General features: G+C 39.6%; 1 protein-coding gene across 10 annotated transcripts in view; it reads left to right on the top strand.

Annotated features, from left to right (window-relative positions):
* Positions 1-22,323, top strand: part of LPP (LIM domain containing preferred translocation partner in lipoma) — a 757,855-nt gene that overhangs the window by 295,880 nt on the left and 439,652 nt on the right. For all 10 annotated transcript variants that reach the window (XM_005201494.5, XM_015471873.3, XM_059884788.1 and 7 more), the window contains one exon: positions 17,846-17,958. In XM_005201494.5, coding sequence (XP_005201551.1) covers positions 17,846-17,958 — 113 coding nt within the window. The remainder of the gene's footprint in view (positions 1-17,845; positions 17,959-22,323) is intronic.

The following is a 22,323-nucleotide window of genomic DNA, read 5'->3' as shown; positions in this document are numbered from 1 at the left end:
GTGAGACTCATGACAGCCTTCTTTTTTTATAGAATTCTATGGTAATCCATTTGTGTTATATTTAAAGGACTATTCGTGGTAGATTTTTGCAGTACGAATAGAAAACTGATACAATATTATGTTGCTATTATCTGTTTATAAATTTCTTCAGTCCTCCAGACAGTGAATTTCTCAAAGGCTACAATGTTGTAATTAAAAAACAAAAACAAAAAACTTAACACTATAATACATTAAAGGAATGAAGTTTCTTGTCAAACTGGAGAGATCCCATATTTACTGAATGTGTATATGCCATATGCCCAGCACTGCTCTAAATATTGTGCTTTGAAAATTTTGCTTACTCCTTAGGAACATTGTTTTAACCTTCCTGATTCTTAATCTCATCTTTAAAATGAGTTCAAGGGCTAGATCAGTGTTGCCAGATTTTTCCTGGAAGTTAAGATGGAAATGTTTTAGGTTTCACTGACTGTAAGGTCTTTGTTTCAGCTACTCAGTTTTACCAACAGAACACAAAAGCAGTCATAGTTGAAAAATGAATTCATGACTGTAGCTATATTCCAATAAAACTTTATTTAGAAAACAGGAGACAGTTTGGATTTGGCCATTGTTTGCTGACCCGTAGACTAGCAGAACCTCCTTCTAATTCCTTTCTAATGTGATGATTTTGTGAGTTTATAAAGTTGTACTGTTAGTACCAGTTAAGCCATGAAAGTGCCAGTAGGACTTAGAGAAGTAACTTGAGTAATGGGATGAGTCTGTTTATAAGAAGCAGCATGATATTGCTGATTTGAGTGCCAGGAAGGGAATGGCCACTGCGTCCTCGGCAAACAGACCCAGGGCAAGCACTGTTAAGGATGAGACATAAGGAGAACCTTGAATGCCAAGACTGAGCTCACTGAACTTGAAACTCAAAGAAGTGGAACTACTGTTGGATAACTAAAAGGGAGCCATAAATCCATTGCCCTCTGGAATGAAAGACCTTCCGAGGCAGCTGGCCAAATGAAGCAGGAAGAGGGGCAAGATCCGCACTTAGCTAAATTATGTTTTTGGGCAGCCAGGCCAGGTCTGCTAAAATAACAAGGTACCTGAACTCCTGCCCAGAACACGTCACCAAACTTTGCATTGGGACTGTCTCCTCTCACATGACTTCCTAATCTGAGGAAGTGAAGAAAGCAGAGTGAATGAAATACAAAGAATGAGGTTTTTCTTGGAGTGCCTCCCTAGAGACAAACTTGACTTTTCAGGAGATTACTTTTTGAATTCTCTATTCTAATTAAAAAAAAAAAGAAAGAAAGAAAAGGAAGTTCATGGATCTAATAGATTTTACAGAATCTAAGGGGTCGCAAAGAGTCGGACTCGACTGAGTGACTTCACTTTCACTTTCACTTTCAATAGGCTTTGGAGGCCGTTTGAAACTCATGATACAAGACTTGCCCATGTAAGTGTGGGGGTTTATAGGTCAACGTGGGGCAAAAAGAACCCATCCAAAACTAAGCAGAAGGCGCTGGGGTCTGGGGATGTTCTTGTTGGTCTGACTGCCTGGTTGGGGTGGTGACTGTTGTTTTGCCTTGGCTATCTCACAGGGTTTTCAGGACAAAACTGACCTGTTTGATTGATTCATCACAATAGCTTGTTTATGTCTTACAAATAGTTCAAGAACAGTTTGTCCATAATAAAAGTGACCTAATAATACTCCCAAACCCAAGGAAATGTCGGGTTAATCAGTCGCAGAAGCCCTTGATGTGCCAAGTTAGTGCCACCTCAGGGCTCTTTATGTGGTTCCTTTCCAAGATTTCTAAACATTCCAGAGAGAACCCAGTATTTGTTTATTTGGCAGCTAGGGCTTCATTTTGCTATTGTTTTAGTTACACTCTGATGCCTCTCTCCCACTCTTTCTCTCTCCCTTACACATATATACACTTATTTTGAGATTGATAACTACTCAGATTCTTCCTTCAAAGGATAATTTAATTTGGCTAGGATTCAACCTGTGGTGGTTGAGAATTCATGCATATACCCACTCAGCAAATATTTTCTTAACTCTTCTCTATCTCAACTCTCTGAAGCGTGGGAAGAGGTACTTTTGGGCTCAAGTGATGAATCATATGTGATGTATGCCCTCAAGGAACACAGAGTGCAGGCAAATGGTCCCGTATTCTCAACAAGATGCATCGTGAACATGCTGTCGAAGGGCTCCATAGAGTCAGAGTTGGGAAGGTGCTTTGGTTGGGAGTAGCCAAGGGGTCTAGCTATTGGGGTTAGCCAAGGTCACCACTTGGAAGGTGAACTAGGCCTCCAAGAATAGCTTGGGCTTCAAAATGAAGAGGGAGGTCTTGGTGGAGACAATGGCATGAGCAAAGGCATGAGCCAGGGAAGGTAGTTGGATGGATGTCCGGGTGTGTAGCTGAGTGAAAGTCACTGTTCTGAAGTACAGGATTTGCATAGCTTCTGTTAGCAGCAGTGATCTCAAAGAATGCGTACGATTCATACTCATCAGAGCACTCTAAGAAGGTATAAGGTGGAGCTAACTTTCAAGTTGCTCTCCATTTCCTCCTAAGAGGCCTGTCTTGTTTAAAGATTCTGCCTGTGCGGTATGACATCCTGTCCAATCACGGGAAGCCTGGAGCAGGGGTATTACCAAGCCTGTAGAATTCCTAAACCATCCTCTGCTGCTGCTGCTGCTGCTGCTGCTGCTGCTGCTGCTAAGTGGCTTCAGTCGTGTCCGACTCTGTGCGACCCCTTAGATGGCAACCCACCAGGCCCCTCTGTCCATGGGATTTTCCAGGCAAGAGTACTGGAGTGGGGTGCCATTGCCTTCTCCGAAACTATCCTCTGCTGCTGCTGCTGCTAAGTCCCTTCAGTCATGTCTGACTCTGTGCGACCCCATAGACAGCAGTCCACCAGGCTCCACCATCCCTGGGATTCTCCAGGCAAGAACACTGGAGTGGGTTGCCATTTCCTTCTCCAATGCATGAAAGTGAAAAGTGAAAAGTGAAAGTGAAGTCGCTCAGTCATGTCTGACTCTTTGTGGCCCCATGGACTGCAGCCTACCAGGCTCCTCCGTCCATGGGATTTTCAAGGCAAGAGTGCTGGAGTGGGGTGCCATTGCCTTCTCCGAAACCATCCTCTAAAACCTAGCAAAGTTTCCATTGAGTCAGTTGGTCATGTATGTGAGGGTTCATTTCTTGGCTCTCTATTCTATTTCTTTGGTCTTTATGTCTGCCTTATGCCTGTTTCATACTGTTTTGGTTACTGTAACTTTGTGGTGAGTTTTGAATCCAGGAAGGGAGAATCTCCAACTTTGTCCTCCCTCTCCCTCCAAGATTGTTTTGGTTATTTGGCGGCCAATGGAAGTTTTCAGTCTGGTACCAGTGCATGTGATTAGTTGGAAAGGAATAGATTGGGAAGAATGGAAACCATTTCAACTGTTCCATAAGTTTAGATATGAGGTAACTAGTCATTAAGTATTCTGGTGGCAGTAGAGCTGGAGAGCAGTAAATGACTTTGAAAAATTTGAAATCATTTAATATGGTTTGTTATAGTCAGTGTGAATGAATGAGAGAATAAAAAGAAAATAGTATTTCTCCTAACCTTTGTGATTGGGAGAATTGTACTGAAATAAATAGAAAAATAGAGTACACAAGGGGAGCTGAGCATGTCTGTGGGTTAGGGTATCTGAATTAAATTTTGAGCACTGAGCTAGAGGTTCAGATGGGGATGCCCCACCATCAGTTACGGATACTGATGTGGATACAGATAATGAGTGGCATGGTTATTGTAGGTCTCATGTTGCTTATAAATGGTATGTTCATTTAGAATTGGTTTTTTAATGTAATGTATTCACTGTTACCATGGTGTCAAGAGCCAAATGAAGGGACATGGTTGACGAGAGAAGCAAAGATGGAGATCTGGTAAAGGTAATTTCATGAAGCTTCTGTGCATTGCCTTTGCTCAGAGGAAAGAGAACACTGGATGCTGTTGACATGTGTTTTATTTTGAAATGACTGTTATTACCAGGGTCTGCAGTTCTTAGCCTTGATCTCTTGGAGCCTAATGTTCCTGTTCTCCAGCTGAGAGAGACTAATTCACCACCTTGTGTTGTAAACACTCACTCATTTTAACTGATTACACCTCCAATGATTCTCAAATCACTAAAATTACTAATTGCTATTCCTTACACATCAAAGAATGAATCCTGAATAATTAACCCCAAATAAAATTAGATGAATTGGCCCTTTTAATTAGAGTCCCTGCTGCTGTTTGTTCTGAGTTTCCTTTTCTTACTGTTAAGAGACTTTTAGAATGATTAAAACTGTTGAAGACTTAAACAGCCAGTGACCTTTTAATACAATATAAATCCATGAAAGCAATATTTCAGCTAGCAGGTGGCGAAGTAAATTTTTAGAGCAAGTACCTGTCAGCTTCAGTATTCTTTTGGGAAAAAAAAAATACATGCCAAAAAACAGCCACCTTGAAATGAAATGAGTGTCTCTATTTGATTATTTTTAAAGCATTTATGCGTTTGCTAAGCCTCAGTCTCGATGAAATGGCAGGGTTGAAGGAGAGTGAGTAATGGTTGGCATCATTTTATATAAATAGTAACAAGAATTTCTCAGTGAGAAGAATTTGAAGTCGTTTGTGCATAAAAGATGAAGTCTGGAGAAATCACAGAAGGCCCCTGGTCTCAGACAGCCCTTCTTATCCTCAGGGAGTCTCCTAAGGCAGGGGAATGGGCTTGCACAGTGGGGCCCAGGAAGCATGATGGGATTTCATTGGTGCGGATCCTTAAACTAGGATTCCCAGCCCATCCGTGTTTCCTTTAGCCTGGATGTTATTGAAGATATTTCACTTGTTTCCGATCATCTAATCCAAGTCTCCTAAATAGTAAGAATCTCCCCTCTTCTTCATAGTCTTCTGAATTTGTAGGGGCTGGGCAGGGTTCCTCCTCATTCTCAAACAGCTCCACTTTCTCCCACTAAATTTGCCATCTGTTATGGTAAATGGGACCTCAGTCAGAAGTTAGGAGATATGGGGTCACAGTGGGTTTCTTGGTATGGTTTTACACTTTATGTGTGGTTCCCTTTTATCATACAGGTTGAAATTTTTCCATCTATAAAATAAAATTATTGGTCTAGATTTTTTTTCTTAAAAAATCATTTTTCTTATTTTTTTTCTTAAAATGTAAAATAAATTTTTTTCCCTTTTTTTGAAATGATCCCAGACTTTACACAAATGTTGAAAAACAGCATAAAGGATTCTTACTTTGCCTTTTTCCAGTTTCCCCACATGTTGGTATCTTTCATCCTGCATTACCAAAATCAGGTAATTAACACACAGAGACAATACTTCTTCCTAATATACAGACTTTATTCAGATTTTATCAGCTGTCTTATTAAGATTCCTTTTCTGGTTTAGGATCCCATCTAGAACCACAAGTTGCATTTAGTTGCCTTGTCTTTCAGCATAGCTTCTCAGTCTTACATTGTTTTTCATGAAGGTCAATGACTCTTAACCAGGCTGCATGTCACAATCATGTGGGGAGTGTGCCAAGATACTTGGTCTGGCTTCCAACCCCAAAGAGGCTGATCTAAGAACTGTAGTGTGGGACCTCACTAGATGTGGTAAAAGAAAGTGCTCCATGAGATGCTGTTGCACACTTTCCTTAAAATCAGGGCTATTTCAATACCTCAGGCACTACCCTTTTGAGTTTCTGTTCATATGACCTTGCTTCTTCTAGTTGCTCATTTCCCTGTTCCTGCTTTATGGGCAGAAACCTGACCCTCCAACATTCCTGGAGGGTTTGAAGGAGTTTCTAGGTGCCTTATGAGATGTAAATACTGTTAAGACCTATCTCCAGGAATTTTATTACAGAAGAAAGATCAAGTACAGTACACTTGGTTGCAGTGTTTCTCGAGGCTTGCATGTCCCCGCAACCGTGTGGTGACTTAGGTATGAGGAACTCAGGGTCTGTATTTTGATGACATGCTCTGAGTAAGTTAATGTGTAAAAACAATGACAACAATAGTAAAACTAGGTGGCTACTTTAAGACTGACGTTATTAACTGTCAAGCTATGAGCATCACGCAGAACCAACAATATTACAGTGCATTGCCCTTGCATCAGTAACCGGAAAGGGACAACATGGTCTATGGTAGAAATATCTATGTTCATTCTTTCAGAGTTCAATTCAGTTTAATATAATATAGATTTATAATATTTATTTACAATAGTGATACTATTATTTATCAGGCATCTATTGTGTGCTCTGTTGATTTTGTTCAGTCACTAAGTTGTGTCCTCCTCTTTGCGACTCCCTGAACTGCAGCATGCCCGGCTTCCTTGTCCTTCCCTGTCTCCTGGAGTTTGCTCAGACTCCTGTCCATTGAGTCAATGATGCCATCCAACCCATCTCATCCTCTGTCATCCCCTTCTCTTGCCCTCAATTTTTCCCAGCATCAGCATCTTTTCCAGTGAGTTGACTCTTCACATCAGGTGGCCAAAGTATTGAAGCTTCAGCTTTAGCACCAGTGCTTTCAATGAATATTCAGGGTTGATTTCCTTTAGGATTGATGCCTTTGCTCTCCTTATGTTCTCTGTATGTTCTCTAAAACAGAGAGCCTGCCCTCAAGATGCTTTTAGTCTTGGAGAAGATACCAGTAGGTATGCAGTTAAATAATGGAGAGCAGAATATGTGCTACAAAAGGGCTGAATCAGGAAGAAGCAGTATGTTGTCATTGGGAGTAAGGATGTGTCAGTCTATCCAGATATAGCAGTGGTGAAGTAGGTTTAAATGAGCTATTTAAAGTGTTTTTATTTGAAACCATACTCCCTCCAACTCCATCACCATCTTTGGAGAGAAGGTAAGCGTTTGGCCTCAATGGCCACCACAGGGCCATGTCCCATCTCTAAGGATAAGGGTATTTTTGGAATAGTCTCTCAGCACATTGATATTTGTTTGCCAGCTTCTTTTTTCAGTGGTTAAGATTTTTCTCTTCTCTTGACTGTTGTCTCATTCTGTGCCCACAACATGAATTTTTAATTTTTATTTCATTTTTATCTGAAAGAATTTCACTTTTTGTTATAGGGGGCTGCAGGGACCTCAGTAGTGGGTAGAAGATTGATGCCTAAGCTTAAATCATTGCCCTGTTTATTTTGAGTGCCCATCTTTGGAAACCAAAAGTATATGGTGTGGTCTGTTGTTTTGGTGGAAATTACTGTCTTTTTGTAAAACAATTGACACTTGGTGGATTCAAAAATTCTGTTTGGTTTTAGTCCATTTGCAGAACCAGAGTGTCCTCCTAATTTCATATTATTTGAAAATCATTCCGTGTTTTTTGACTAAGAAAGTGAATTTGTTTTTCAGCAATTGGAAACCACTATGTCATAGAGAAACGCAGCATACTTAGATATGAGGCACTAAGGTGTTTCACCTTTTTACAGAGTATTTATTTGTGGTCAAGCATGAGGCCTGTTGAACTCAGTGAAGACCTAAGGATTCTGTTTTAGCTAGATGTAGAGTGAAACTGTCCATTTGAAAATAAGGGAGACTTCATTTACTTTAGGATAATGATTCTTCCTGCTTTTAATTTGAGAATCTCAAAGAGCATTTCAAGCTAAGTTATTTAGAAGGATGACGGAGACATTACATTTTGGCTTGGGTAAATATAGTGATGCATTAAAATTAAACACTGGCTTAAGTAGATTCTGCAATTCATCTCAAAGTAAATTCCTTTTGATTTTTTAAAAATGCATGCCTATAATTCACATTTATTGTATAACAAACCAAAAGGAAAAGGCATTAAAAAATAACACTTGTCATCCCATGAGTTACAGACAATTGTTAGCATATACAGATTGTTTATACAGAAATAATGCCATATTATAAACCCTATTCAGTAGCCCACTTTTTTCCTCACAAGATAATGTATCAGAAACACATATTCATGTTCTTTTCTAGATACTCCATGACTCACACCTTCACTAGATTTAAGTCATTGTTCAAATATCACCTCCATGAAGCATTTTCTAATTATTCTCTTTAAAACTGTGACTTTCCATCATCACCCTAGCATTCCCTTTCCCCTTGCTTGCCCTATATATCTATAAAGTACTTATCAAGATTTGATACTAAGTAGGTTTTATGTAATATATTTTTAAGAGGTCTTCTGATAGTGTATAAAGTCCACGAGTGCAGCTCTTTGTTTTACTTGTTTGTTTGAGATTTCCTTCTGGTGTCTAAAGTAATGTCTGGCACATAGAAGGCACCCGTCAATGACTAAATAAATGTTAGATCTGGATCAACATCATTTTTATTGATGACCACACCATTTTCCAGTGTGTGATTGCAGGTGATTTTTTAAACCCATACTTTATCGATGAATAGTCTGATCGTTTCCATCATATTTCCTTGTGGATAAGTTTCTTTAACATGCTTCCCTGTATATCCTTCAGTCATTTCTTTAGTAGGATAATTTATTATAATTGGTATTACTACATCAAAGTGTATGAATATTTGTAAGGCTTTTTGATACCTGTTGCCAAATTTTCTTGAGAAAGTTTTTTCTCTAATACTCTTATTTATGTATAAGTAGCATACACAAGTGCTGAATTTCTTATACTCTCTTATACCAATATTGTGTTTCATTGCTCTTTTTAATCTTAGTCCTTTCATTTAAATTATATGACTTAGAAAATTAAGTACTATCAGAATCAACAATTTGCTTTTGTAAGTTAAGGAGCAGATAGTAAAAATAGAGGAAAAGTAGAAAGGGTACTCTCCTAATGTATAATTATATATAATAAAAGCCTGAACTCCCAAACTGTCTGATTTGAGAACTAGAGAACTGAAGCTACTTGGTTGAAGTCACATATCGTCTCATTTACAGATGAAGATGTGCCATTTAAGGGGGGTGGTGTTGTTGCTATTTTGATGACAATGAGGACAGGGAACCAGGGATGCCCAGCCTTGCCCTGATAATTATCACTTCTGCCAGTGAGTTCTCAAAGGGGCTGCACACTTAAGGAACAAGATCAAAATGGAAATTCAGGAACTGCTTTATTAGTAGCTCCATGAATGCTTAATCAAGGACAGAGATCTGTGCTCACACTGAGATGGTGCTTAGGCTATGGCTCTGGGAATAAGCCAAAGATTTAGCCTATCTCTAGTAAGAACCACACATTGAGTAAATCAGGGCTCTTTCTTTCATATTTTCAATTAGAACCAATGGGTAGTGAATAGATTGAGAAGACTGAGAAGTGATGCTTTAAATGGGACCCTCAGCGGTTTCTTGATCTCTGCCGTACATAGCCCAATATTTCCTGGTGGTTTTTAAAAACTTATGCAGCTCCACATTTGTAGGTGGCACATTTCCAGGTACTGACAGTTCTTTTCTGAATTGTGTGTATGTGTTATTTTAAAATAAGTGGGTAGAACAACAGGTTAAAAATTTGTATAATGAAAAACGAGGTTTTCTTGCACACTTGTTCCCCAGTTACAAAATTGAGCATCTTAGAGACAGCTTGCTGCTAACAATTTCTTGGGAATCTACTTAAAAGATTCTCCATGATAAAATAGGCAAATCTGTATATATATTATATATATTATCACACAATAAAGGTTTGCTGTCCTAGACCTTAATACTTGATTTTTAAAATATTTTATTCAGTGTGCTTTCTGGTAGAGTTTTCTTGCTGGTACATGTTTACATGCAAATTGAAGATGGATTGGAGGGTGAAATTGTAAGTAAATTCTTCAACTGCTTGGTTTCATAATAAATTGCCTGTTATTTATGAGGAGAATGTTACAGCTGTGACATAACTCAATCACCTCACAGAGGTTTTTCACTCCTCTCACATTTTATCTTCTCACTTGTTCTCTTTACTCAGCCTTGCTCAGAAAGCTTTATCTTCTCGGACTTGGTCTCCTCTAGTGAGTGGGCAAGTTAAGACTCAGTTGCTTTTTTATGTATAAGTAAAAAGAAAACGGAAGTGTCATCTATCGTGTGTAAATGCACAAGTCACCACTATCACATACACAGTGTACATATCACTTATATGCAGTTTAGCTTCAGTTCGGTTCAGTTCAGTGGCTCAGTCGTGTCCGACTCTTTGCGACCCCATGAATCGCAGCACACCGGGCCTCCCTGTCCATCACCATCTCCTGGAGTTCACTCAGACTCACTTCCACCGAGTCGGTGATGCCATCCAGCCATCTCATATGAGCCACGCCCAAACTGTGAGTTGAGGCTCTTTCATGGGTCACAGTCATGCTTTAGTGGGTTATAAACCACACTTTTGAAATAAATAAACAGAAAATGTCAATGTGCCTTACATGCAATAGGTATGATTTCATGAAACCATTGTTGCAGATATATATGTACTTATTTATATATCTCCAGATAGGAGTTTTGCATCATCACGTCAAAGGTTATTTCTTTACTCTGGGTTGTAGTCAAAAATAGTTCAGGATCTCAGTTTTAACTGCTTTGATCTGTAGAGTGACCCTGTGAAGTAGATGTTATTAAATGTTCTCTTCACTTAATAGGTGAGGAAAACTGAACCTGAGATGGTAGTATATTAGCTTTTCCGAAGTAAAGGTAGCACTGGAGTGTGCATTCTAAGCCTTGCTATTTTCTTTGGAACATAGTTTCCTTTCTCCATCAGTTACTATTAATGGAAAAGAGAACTGTCTTTACTTGAAGCTTATTATTTGGTCAACATAGTTATTTTTATTCTCTGTGCTTGTGTTCCAGCCCAATCTCTTATGTACTCAAAATTTAAATTCTTAATTTGAGGAGCTCCTAAGTAGTTTTACTTCCCTTAAAGTTAGGTTTTCCTTAAACAACCAGAAAGTCTCCATTTAAGAAAGTTAGGGAGCCAACATCTGCCAGCTGGAAGAACCCTAGAGCCATGCTCCTCCACGTGTGGTCCATGAGTCTACATCAGCATCTCTTGGAAGCATGTTAGAAATGCAGAATCTCAAGCCTCACCGCAGACCTGCTGAGTCAAAGCCTACATTTTAACTAGATCTTTTTTGTGATGTGAACATTGATGTTTGAAAAGCATCTAAGATATCAGGTCATTTTGTTTTTAAACATCAGTTGAGTGATTAAAGTGACTTTTTATTTATTTAGTTTTTCAACCTGTGTTTACTGATGGATAATATGGCCCTAAACTTACGCCAGGTGGTGAGGATATAAAGATACATTATGAGAGGGCTTTGTTTTTTCAGAAGTTTCAGTTCTAACTGGGAGATAATGACCATAAACACAAATGCAATCAAGTGTTATAGGTATTTTGACAGAATGTATAAGAGGCACAAAGGGGCTGTTATCTGAACCTGTAGGTGTGTGTGTATATGTAGGTTTACATGGATATTTGGATCACGAAGAAAGAGAATGATGCTTGCTTTTGTTGTTGTTGTTAACCATAGTAAATTAATTGAGACTTTATTGACGATCTGAGTTTAATTACTGCCTTGTGTTTTTGCACTATGATTACATATAACCAGTAGTGTACCATCTTCTTTGTTGGTACATTCTTGTTCGTTTCTCCCCTAATGGGGGACTTTGTATTACCAAGGGCTAAGCAAGTTTTGTTTACACATGCCTGAGCCATGTTACTAGAGTAACTACAGTGGGTGAGACTCAGCTACTACGAAGGAGCGACATCTGGCTCTCCGTGCCACTGCCTTTTTTACCCCTAGAAAGGGTCGCCTGAGAAAATAAACAGAGCTGGCTTTCTGGGAGTTTTTCCTCACTCTTTTCAAGTTAATGGTATTCACAACAGGCTGTTCTCTGATGTAACTGGCATAAAGTACTGTTTGGGAATCAGGGATATAATGTTTTGTGCGCCACAGTCACCCTTTAACTGCCTCGTGGTGCTGCGTCTAGCACAAAGTAAAAACCCTCTGAATATTAGCTGAATGAGTGGGGATGACGTGGAACATTTTAAACTAGATCTTCCCTTGCTTCTCTCCAAGGAATTCTGAGGATCCATTTCCAGCTGTGTATTTCACTAAACCATTTTATCTGGTAACTGAGGGATGATGTATTTTGCAGTCTGGGTAGGCTTTGGATGGTGAGGAAAAGGGTAAGGAGGGGACCAGGGTTTATAGAGATGTGTCTATGACTACTCTACTTCTTATAAAACCACATGTTTCTTTCTTAGGTTTTATGTACCGTGCATTTTCCATTTGCCTAATGTGTGTCCTTTTTTTCCCTTTTGACTTGCCTGTTTGATTTATTCAATGCCCCTGTAATTTACAGAGTCTGGGAGTACACTTGAATTTCCCCAGCAAGCCCAGAGGACAGGGGATGCATTGATGTGAAGGGGGACAGCTTAGTATTGCTGGTTGGAAGGTGCTTGCAGCGGGTTCTGTCCAGCTGCTTTTCTCTAAGAGGGTCACCACCACCTCTACCACCTCTGGCCCCAAGCATGTCAGCCAAATGCTCCTTCTTTGTTTGAAGAAATCTACTGGAAAGGAAAGGATCCCCCTACATTTGTATACACATATTTGTTTCTGTTCATTTGCCATCTTCCTTATACATGGATGTTGTGTCTTTTCTCTTAAGCCAAAATTATTCTTACTGCAATTTAGAGGAGTTTCCTTTTGTTGACTTACCTGTTAAAATGGTGAGTGAACCTTAAGTCAGAATACTCATGAGTTCTAAGTCTGTTTTAAAATAGTTACTAGGAGTTTTTCATTCCAGTTATCTTAACTAGTTAAGCTTTCCTTCAAAGGATCCCTTTTCTATCCCTTTGTCATGTGTATATCTGTTTTCTAGACATTTCTCATTCCTCCACATCTTTTTGGTGGCTTAGTGGCAAAGAATCTGCCGATGTAGGACCCACAGGAGATGCAGGTTTGATCCCTAGGTCCGGAAGATCCCCGGAGGAGGAGATGGCAACCCAATCCAGTATTCTCGCCTGAGAAATCCCATGGACAGAGGAGCATGGCAATCTACAGTCCACGGGATTGCAAAACAATTGATACAACTTAGCAACTAAACACTGACAAACACATCCTTTAAAACTGTGAGCTCCACTTTAAAGAACATAATGGGAAGCTCCGATAATTGAGCTTGAAAAATGGAAAATTTTGATCTAACTTAATAACTCATCAAAATAAGAAGAAAATTATTATGAGGTTATCACTATCGCTTTAACAGTCTGCCTAATCTTGCCTGGAATAAATGTTCTGGATTTATGTTGTTTACAAGATAATTCTTTACACAAACAAATTCTATTTTCTTTTTAGGTTCCTTTTCACTCTCCCAGAATCTCATCAACCTGTGCCTCACTATATTTAATTCCTCTGACAGCAATAAGGTGCTCAGAAATCCTCTTAAATTGAGTATGAAGAAGATATAGGTCCAGATTAAACACTGAATCTGAAAATTAAGCTGTGAAATAGAATTTGGTCATCAGGTCTCCATCAACTTGGACTTCTTTACTGATCACTCAAAAGTTTACTGTGGGCTTTAGTCTCATATGTGATGATTTTTTTAATGGTGGAAGGTATCTTGGTGACAATTCTTTTTACTTGACAGGTGTTAAATGTTTCTTTTAGGGCACTGTCTGGCCACATGAAGCCCAAAGAGTTTCTTTCTCAGTCCTGACTACATATTAGAATTATCTGGGTTTTAAAGGAATATGGGTATCTGACCCCTCCTTTCCATTTCCATTGCCCTTCCCCGAGATCCTGAGTGCATTGGTATGAGACAGAGTTTGGGCATCAGCATTTTAAGGTAAGACTCCTAGTTGATTCTAGTATCTAGCCAAATATAGAACTATTGGATGAGGTTAATAAAGGTTTTTGAGACATATAATTATAATAAGGATCAGATCAGATCAGTCGCTCAGTCATGTCCAACTCTTTGTGACCCCATGAATCGCAGCACGCCAGGCCTCCCTGTCCATCACCAACTCCCAGAGTTCACTCAGACTCACGTCCATTGAGTCGGTGATGCCATCCAGCCATTTCATCCTCTGTCATCCCCTTCTCCTCTTGCCCTCAATCCCTCCCAGCATCAGAGTCTTTTCCAATGAGTCAACTCTTCACATGAGGTGGCCAAAGTACTGGAGTTTCAGCTTTAGCATCATTCCTTCCAAAGAAATCCCAGGGCTGATCTCCTTCAGAATGGACTGGTTGGATCTCCTTGCAGTCCAAGGGACTCTCAAGAGTCTTCTCCAACACCACACGTCAAAAGCATCAGTTCTTTGGTGCTCAGCCTTCTTCACAGTCCAACTCACATCCATACATGACCACAGGAAAAACCATAGCCTTGACTAGACGAACCTTTGTTGGCAAAGTAATGTCTCTGCTTTTGAATATGCTATCTAGGTTGGTCATAACTTTCCTTCCAAGGAGTAAGCGTCTTTTAATTTCATGGCTGCAGTCACCATCTGCAGTGATTTTAATAAGGATATAGACAAATTATATCTCCAGATGTGTACACTCAGGCAGTTAAAAGAAGTACAGATGCTTCTATAAGACATGCCATTGAACTCAATTCTGTAGGGTCTAAGTAGAGATAATTTGACACTTTGTTTAATGCAGTCGTTCTCCAAGTGTGGTCCCAGGACTAGTAGCGCTAACATCACTTGGGGATTTATTAAGAATGCAAATTATCAGACCCTGACCCAGATCTACTGAGTCAGAATTTCCAGGGGTGGAACCCAGCAATCTGTGTTTTAACCAGACCTTCCAGAGATACTAGTGAGCTCTAAAGTCTCAAAGTTATCAAACTAGATAGTTGTTTTGGAAATAAGAGGCAGCTTAGGAAAATCTTAGCACAGTGCCTGGTGCGTGGTGAGAACCCCCAAATCAGAGTACCCTAAAGACAGTGTGTTTGGCATCTTGGTTGCCTGAATATGGTGGTAGATAGACTTGACAGCTGTTAGCTACTCTTCCAACTTTAAGACTGTTACTTTTTAGAAAATGACTTCATTGAAGTGTAGTTGATTTACAACGTGTTCGTTTCTGCAGTATAGCACAGTGATTCAGTTACACACATACGTGCCTTCTTTTCCATATTCTTTTCCATTGTGGCTTATCACAGGATATTGAATATAGTTCCCTGTGCTCTACAGTAGGACCTTGATTACTATCCATATATAATAGTTTGCATCTGCCAGTCCTGAACTCCCAACTCCTCTCTCTCCCACCTCCCCCTCCCTCTTGGCAACCGCAAATCTGTTTTCTATGTAAGAGTATTATTTATAAGACAGATGGAGCTCAAGTGAACAATCTCAAAGGTGTATCCAGACAACCAGTCCATGTCACCCTCCTTCCACTGTGAGATATAGATTTTTCTTTTTCTAAAGACCTGAGTTGTGATGTTTTAGTACTATCCAACAGTGACTCACTGAGTGCTAGGGACTATCATCTATCACTGAGTGTTGAACAGCTGAAATGCAAGGAAAAGCTGTTTATCCATTGAGGAGAGACAGTTCCCCAACATTCAAAAAGGTCATTTTTATAAGGAAAAGGACATATAAATAATTTTTTTTTTTAGAAAATGAAAGTTTTATTTTTTTAATATAATTTCTTGCAAAAAATATTTCAAAAGATTCTATACCATTCACCCATAGTGGTGTTGGATTTCCTAGTATCCTAAAGCCTGGATAGTATATAGATCTCCAAATTTGATGTTTCTTATTGCAGTTTCTCCCAATCTGTCCCACACACACTTTAAGATTAGTCTTTAGTAAATCACATTCTTAGAAGTGTTTCCTTCTCAGAAATCCTTAATGGATCCTTACTGCATGCATGATAAAATTCAAACTCTTAGTCAGATGTGGAACACACTTAAAAGCTTATTTTTGTACTGCTCCAATTTTTATGACTTACTGGTGGCTCAGAGATTAAGGCATCTGCCTGCAATGTGGGAGACCTGGGTTCGATCCCTGGGTCAGGAAGATCCCCTGGAGAAGGAAATGGCAACCCACTCCAGTATTCTTGCCTAGAGAATCCCATGGACGGAAGAGCCTGGTGGGCTACAGTCCACGGGGTCGCAAAGAGTTGCACATGACTCAGCGACTTCACTTTGACTTTCTGTTATTTACAGACTTCCCTGGTGGCTTAGCTGATAAAGAATCCACCTGCAATGCAGGAGACCCCAGTTCAATTCCTAGGTCTGGAAGATCCAATGGAGAAGGGATAAGCTACCCACTCCAATATTCTTGAACTTCCCTGGTGGCTCAGATGTTAAAAGAATCTGCCTACAATGCAGGAGACCTGGGTTTGATCCCTGGGTTGGGAAAATCCCCTGGAGGACAGCATAGCAATCCACTCCAGTATTTTTCCCTGGAGAACCCCCATGGACAGAGGAGCTTGATGGGTTACAGTCCATGGGGTAGCAAAGAGTTGGACGCAACTGAGCAACTAAGTGCAACACAGCACAATGTTATCTACATTCCTATCTTTATGCTATATTACCATTTGCTCTTTATTTTCTAGGCCCTAATTTTTTCTAACCTTTATACTTTTATTTTCCTTTCTTTCTGCCTAGCATGAACTTTTGCTGTACATCATAATGTTCATTGACAATAGTGTGCCATGTGGCATGTGAGATCTTAGTTCTAGGACCAGGACTTGTACTTGCGCCTCCTGCATTGGAAGTGCAGAGTCTTAGTCACTGGACTGCCAGGGAAGTCCCTTTTGTGTGTGCATGTGTGTGTGAGCCTCAGTTATGACTGACTCTTTTGCGTTCCCATGGATTATAGCCTGCCAGACTCCTCTGTCCATGGGATTTTCCAGGCAAGAATACTGGAGTGGGTTGCCATTTCCTGCTCCAGGGGATATTTCCAACCCAGGGATTGAACCCATGTCTCCTTCATCGCCTGCATTGGCAACTGGATTCTTTACTACTGAGCCATCTGGCCAGTATAGCTTCCTTGTTCCTCCAACTGCACTTTCCTTTATCTTAAATTCCAGAAGAGTTTGCCCGTAGATTCTTAATAAATTGCATGTTGTATTATCTTACCTATTTATACATTTTTTTCCTCCTCTAATTGACTGAAAATGTATTGAGAACAAACAACACATCTCATGCACTTCAGTATTCCACCACCCCAAGCACCTTGCCTGTCCTGGCTGAATGTACTTGATCCTTCTACTCTAGCTTTACATCACTTCTATGTGTTACATCTGGTCATCATTCTTCTGACAGTTAAGGCTGCTGATTAAACTGAGAAGTAAGATAGGGAATAATTGCTATGTAGGACAAAAAATTATGTGTCAAAGCCAATTACAAAGCAGTCAGATACCAGCTAATATAAATCTTCCTCTAATTATGGTGGAATTACATCCTGAAAAGCCCACTGTAAATTGGAAATATTGTTAAGTGGAACATGCATTTAATGTACCTAACCTACCAAACAAACATCATAGCTTAGCCTCACCTACTTTCAGCATGCCCAGAACACTTACATTTAGCCTATGATTGGACAAAATCATTTAACACAAAGCCTATTTCATAATAAAACGTTGAGTATGTTAGGTCATTTACTGGACACTGTACTGAAAGTGAAAAGCACAATGGTTATGAGGGTACAGAATGGCTGTAAGGGTATTGGTTGTTCACCCTGGCCATCACCTGGCTGACTGGGAGCTGTTTGGTGCCCTGCCTAGCATCCCAACAGTACTGTACTGCATATGCCTAGCCCCAAATAGACCAAAATTCAAAGTACATTTTCTATTGAATGCCTGTTGCTTTTGCACCACGGCAAAGTCAAGTACTTACAGGTGGACCCATCATAAGTTGCGGACTGTCTGTGTTTTGTAAAAAGAGTTCTGTAAAATTGCACCCATGTTAACTTCATGTGTATTTCTTTTCTGTAGGTGATTTTCTTCCACCCCCACCTCCACCTCTCGATGATTCCAGTGCTCTTCCATCAGGCTCCGGAAACTTCCCTCCTCCCCCGCCCCTTGATGACAATGCTTTCAGGGGACAGGTAAGATCTGTGGTTGAAGTCATGTTTGTAAGTAATGCTAGGAATCGTGAATTCTGAGGTTGTTTCTGTGGCAAATAAATACTTATCCAGAGCCTACAAAGAGCTTGATATCTCACAAAGCTCTAAGGCACGTTAATGCCAACTGCCCAGCTCGAGCTTCTCAGAGTTCTCCTGGCTTGTAAACTGAAGCCCTGGAAATCCTTTTACCTACTAATTTTATTTAGAAACTGAAAGCCATTCTTTAGGAACGCCATCTGAGAATTTCACTTTTTCTTGTTATCCTGGGGACATACAACCATGCTTTTTTATTGCCTTTGTTCTGTATCCACTGACATTTGCTTTCTAAATGAGTAAGACTGGTATTTTAAGGTTCTGTTGGTCACTGTGGGTACTAATTGGTCAGCAACATCTTTCTAGCAAAAGCAACAGGAACAGTTCTTAGAGTTTTCTCTTCTGAATGAGGTCAGGAATGCATATAGTGAGAATTGACTGTTTGGAAGTATTATGCTCTAGCACTGCACAGTGACCCAGATTTGGAGTCAGAAGCAACAATAAAAGTTCTCAGCCTGTGATCACATAGGGCTACTGGTGACCAACTGCTACTGTTTAAGCAGTTAAACACCAGTTATCTCAGGAAGGAAAACTAAATAATAATGTCATATAGTATTTATGTCATATTTTTAGGGATGGTGATGTTACTACAGATGTATAAAAGAAAAAACTTATTTTTTTAGAGAAATGTTAGCAAGATTGGTGAGTGATATGGAATAGTGTCTGGCATTTGCTTTAAAATCAAAAGACTCTAAAAATATATGTATTTGTATACTGTATATGTATATGGCTAGCTATATTCACTACAATACTATTGGGATGCTAGATATATTTATATGTATACCGATGTACTTGCTGTACAACTGAAACTAACACAACAGTGTAGATCAACTGTACTCCAAAAAAAGGACAAATCATAAGAATAGGGAGCTACTGAGTTCAAATACAGGTGAGAAAATATTATTATGAATTGACAATTGTTGGGTGCAGCAGCTAAGTCGCTTCAGTCGTGTCCGACTCTGTGTGACCCCATAGACGGCAGCCCACCAGGCTCCTCCGTCCCTGGGATTCTCCAGGCAAGAACACTGGAGTGGGTTGCCATTGCCTTCTCCAATGCATTAAAGTGAAAAGTGAAAGTGAAGTTTGTTGGGTGCAGGGAGATTTAATTCATTATTTGTTCTGTCTTTGTATGTTTAAGGTTTCTCATAATAAATTGTAAAGAGGAAAAGCCATAGAAAGTAACTGCTTAACTAGTTCAGTTCGTTATATGACTTTCTCCTAAATCTCATTCTGGGGGAGACAAAGGTAGACGTGATTCATTCATTCAACAAAAATTTCTGGGTGCTGTGTACATACCTTTATAACACTAGGGATTCTATAGCAAAAAAAAGACGGGGTTCTACTCTTATGAAATTTACACGTTACTAAGAGCTATTCTTTGCATATTGTTTTACTTATACAATTAAACACTTTAACGCTTTAGTTTATATTCTCTCTTGAATAATTATGAAACTGTTGTGTAAGCATTTAAAGTCTTGAGTTCTGAAGTTTGCTTGACTTTGTGACAGAAGACTTATATTTGATACTATTTGGGCAGCTTATTCTTGTCCCATGATCTTGAGTGGGTCACCCAAAGGCCCTTTTCCTCTTAATTAAAAGTAAGATAACTATATATCTGTCTCTAATAATTGAATGAAATATAGATGGATTAGAAAGTACTAAATTATAATGATTGTACAGATGTTATAATGATCACAATATAAAAATAACAAAGGCAGGAATAATACAAGGTTTGTCAAAGGGTTTCTTTAAGAAAAATTTGAACACGGGGCTTTCATAAATTACAAAAGCCTTTTTCTATATGAATCTCGTCCTGCTAACTATATCCAAGCTGTGACTTTGTTTTTGAAAAAGAAAGAAATAAACAAAGAGCCTGTTGCCATGTTGGCTTATATTCTCTGTAAGACAGAAGGAAGAAGGATAAAAAATAAAACAGAGTTTGTCAAGTGGAAAAGGGCAGATCTGGTGAGAGAGGCATGTTGTTCCTGAATATATGGAAGATTATCGGCAAGCTCAAAAGAAGGCAGGCGTGTCCTTTCCTTGTGTGGTGGTGTGTGATGTGATAAGAGGTTTGGCCCCACTCTGGCCATATTTGCCCCAACTTCATACTTGAGCTACAGTGGAGCTTAGAGTAATGTAATCACCACAGAAAATTTTGTACTTTTTTCTCTCGGCCAATGGTGAAAACTCCTGTTGCCAAGTCGAAATTATAGCTGGTAAATGTGTGTTTTTGTGTAGAAGTCTGTTTATGTTTCCAGCCAGATTTTCAGGTCAGAGCCAAAAGTATCTCTACTAAATGTGACTATAAGAATTATAAAATTTTCAGAGCTGAAAGGGACCTAAGAGATCCATTGGGTCCAACCCTGGCGCCAGGCATCTGGTTACAGCCTTTTCAAGTACTTGGTGAATAAATTACTTCCCTCTCTTTGCAAACGGGGAAACTGAGATCCAAGAAGATGTGGTTCCTGTAGTTTCTGGCAGATCTCTTTTGAGAAATCTTGTCTCCTGATCCGCCCTTCCACTGATGGAGCATGTGATTTTGCTTTGGGCCTCTCAAGGATCTGAGGTTAAGAAGAATGGGTAACATGCTTTTGTTTGGAAAGACGAGGTGCTATTGGCATTTTTCTTCTCCCCAGATTTCTGATATAAGGCTGTAATTTTTTTTTCCCCTTTGCAAAAGGTGAATATTTAGTGTCAAGAATTCTTGCTTTAAGAGTTCTCATTTTATGGGAAAAGATGAATCTTGGAAAGTCAGTGAGAGATTTTCTTTTTTATGTGAGAATCAGTTGGAGCTCAGTGCCTTTAAGGCTTGGGTGACCATTTGGCAGTCACTTCCTTCCTTTGTTTGTTTTTCATTCATCCATGATAAATGGAATACCTTCTATATGTCAGACATATACACAAGGGCGTAGGGCTTGGCATCATTGGTCTAATGCCCTGAGTCTCACCCTTGGGACTGTTAGCTGTGTTTGGTTTGATGCCACAGTTGATAATTACTTCCTATTTTAGCTATCCAATGGGCAGGTGTAGAGTGTTGTTTAGAGTAGTTTTAAAAAGAGAATATGTGATAGAATTTCAGACTTGCAAGGGGATTAGAGATTATAACTTGAGTGCCTTTCTGTTGTTTGAATCTCCTAATTTTTTTTTCCCCCAATGGGTAACTGTTACAGCTGAGGCAATTTTGATGGCTAAGGGATGAATGAGTTACAACCTCTGATTCAAACTTGGGAGATGCATTTATGCACAACTTCTAAATTAAGATGTTTCATGGTAAATTATTACTTAGTCATCATGCTTTGATCAGAAGCGCAATCTAAGTCTTATGTTGTGGTACAGGGTGGGGGAAATAAATTAACTATGACTAGAGACATGCAGGAAGGATTTTTGGAAACAATTTCAATTTAACTGAACTTTGATGGTTAATTACCATCTTAATTTTCAGATGGCGGAATAGATTTTTAGGTACTAAAGTAACAAGAAAAGAATTCAGAGTATTTTGAAGAATTCTGAAATCATTGCAGGTGTTTGTTATTATTTTAAATATAAGGTTGACATCACTAGGTCTGTTGCTGGATGCCAAGTGGTGCGTTTAGCATACCATCAGACAAAACGTATTGCCCTTGTGGGAGACTTCCTTTAGCTCCTCAGGGACTTACCTGCTGATACCTGATGGCTTTGAGTTCAGGTGCCTGACGTTTCTGGGGCTTGCCAGCTGGTATAATTGTAAAGAATCCACCTGCCAATGCAAGAGACACAAGAGATGTGGGCTTGATCCTTGGGTCTAGAATATCCCCTAGAGGAGGAAATGGCAACCCACTCCAGTATTCTTGCCTGGAAAATTCCATGGACAGATGAGTGTGGCAGGCCATAGTCCATTGGGTTGCAAAGAGGACATGACTAAGCACACACGCATACCTGATATTTAACTTCCTCTTTTTATGACATCTTTACTTGGCTTTTCTTCATGACAGCTGACACCTCCTCGCCCTGTCTCTCTCTGTGACCTAGACTGTGGCTTGCTTTTATGTGCCTGTTATCTGGGGGTTTTACCCTTCCAGTTCCCATCGCCTTTTCCATTCATTCAGGCAAGATGGCTACCTTTGCTAGGGTAACTCCAGCCCCTCCAGCTCAGAAAACAGTTTTGTCCATTGCTTGTTACTCCAAGTATTGAAAGGGTCTTCTGTTACTGAACTGAAATTTCTTCCTTTATGATTTCCTCACTCCAATTTTCTTCCTACCCTCTTAGAAAATGAT

This window comes from Bos taurus, chromosome 1 (genome assembly GCF_002263795.3).
Source record: "Bos taurus isolate L1 Dominette 01449 registration number 42190680 breed Hereford chromosome 1, ARS-UCD2.0, whole genome shotgun sequence".
Lineage (NCBI taxonomy): Eukaryota > Metazoa > Chordata > Mammalia > Artiodactyla > Bovidae > Bos > Bos taurus.
Note: the sequence above shows the minus strand (reverse complement) of the source record. Positions and strands in the feature narration are given on the sequence as shown.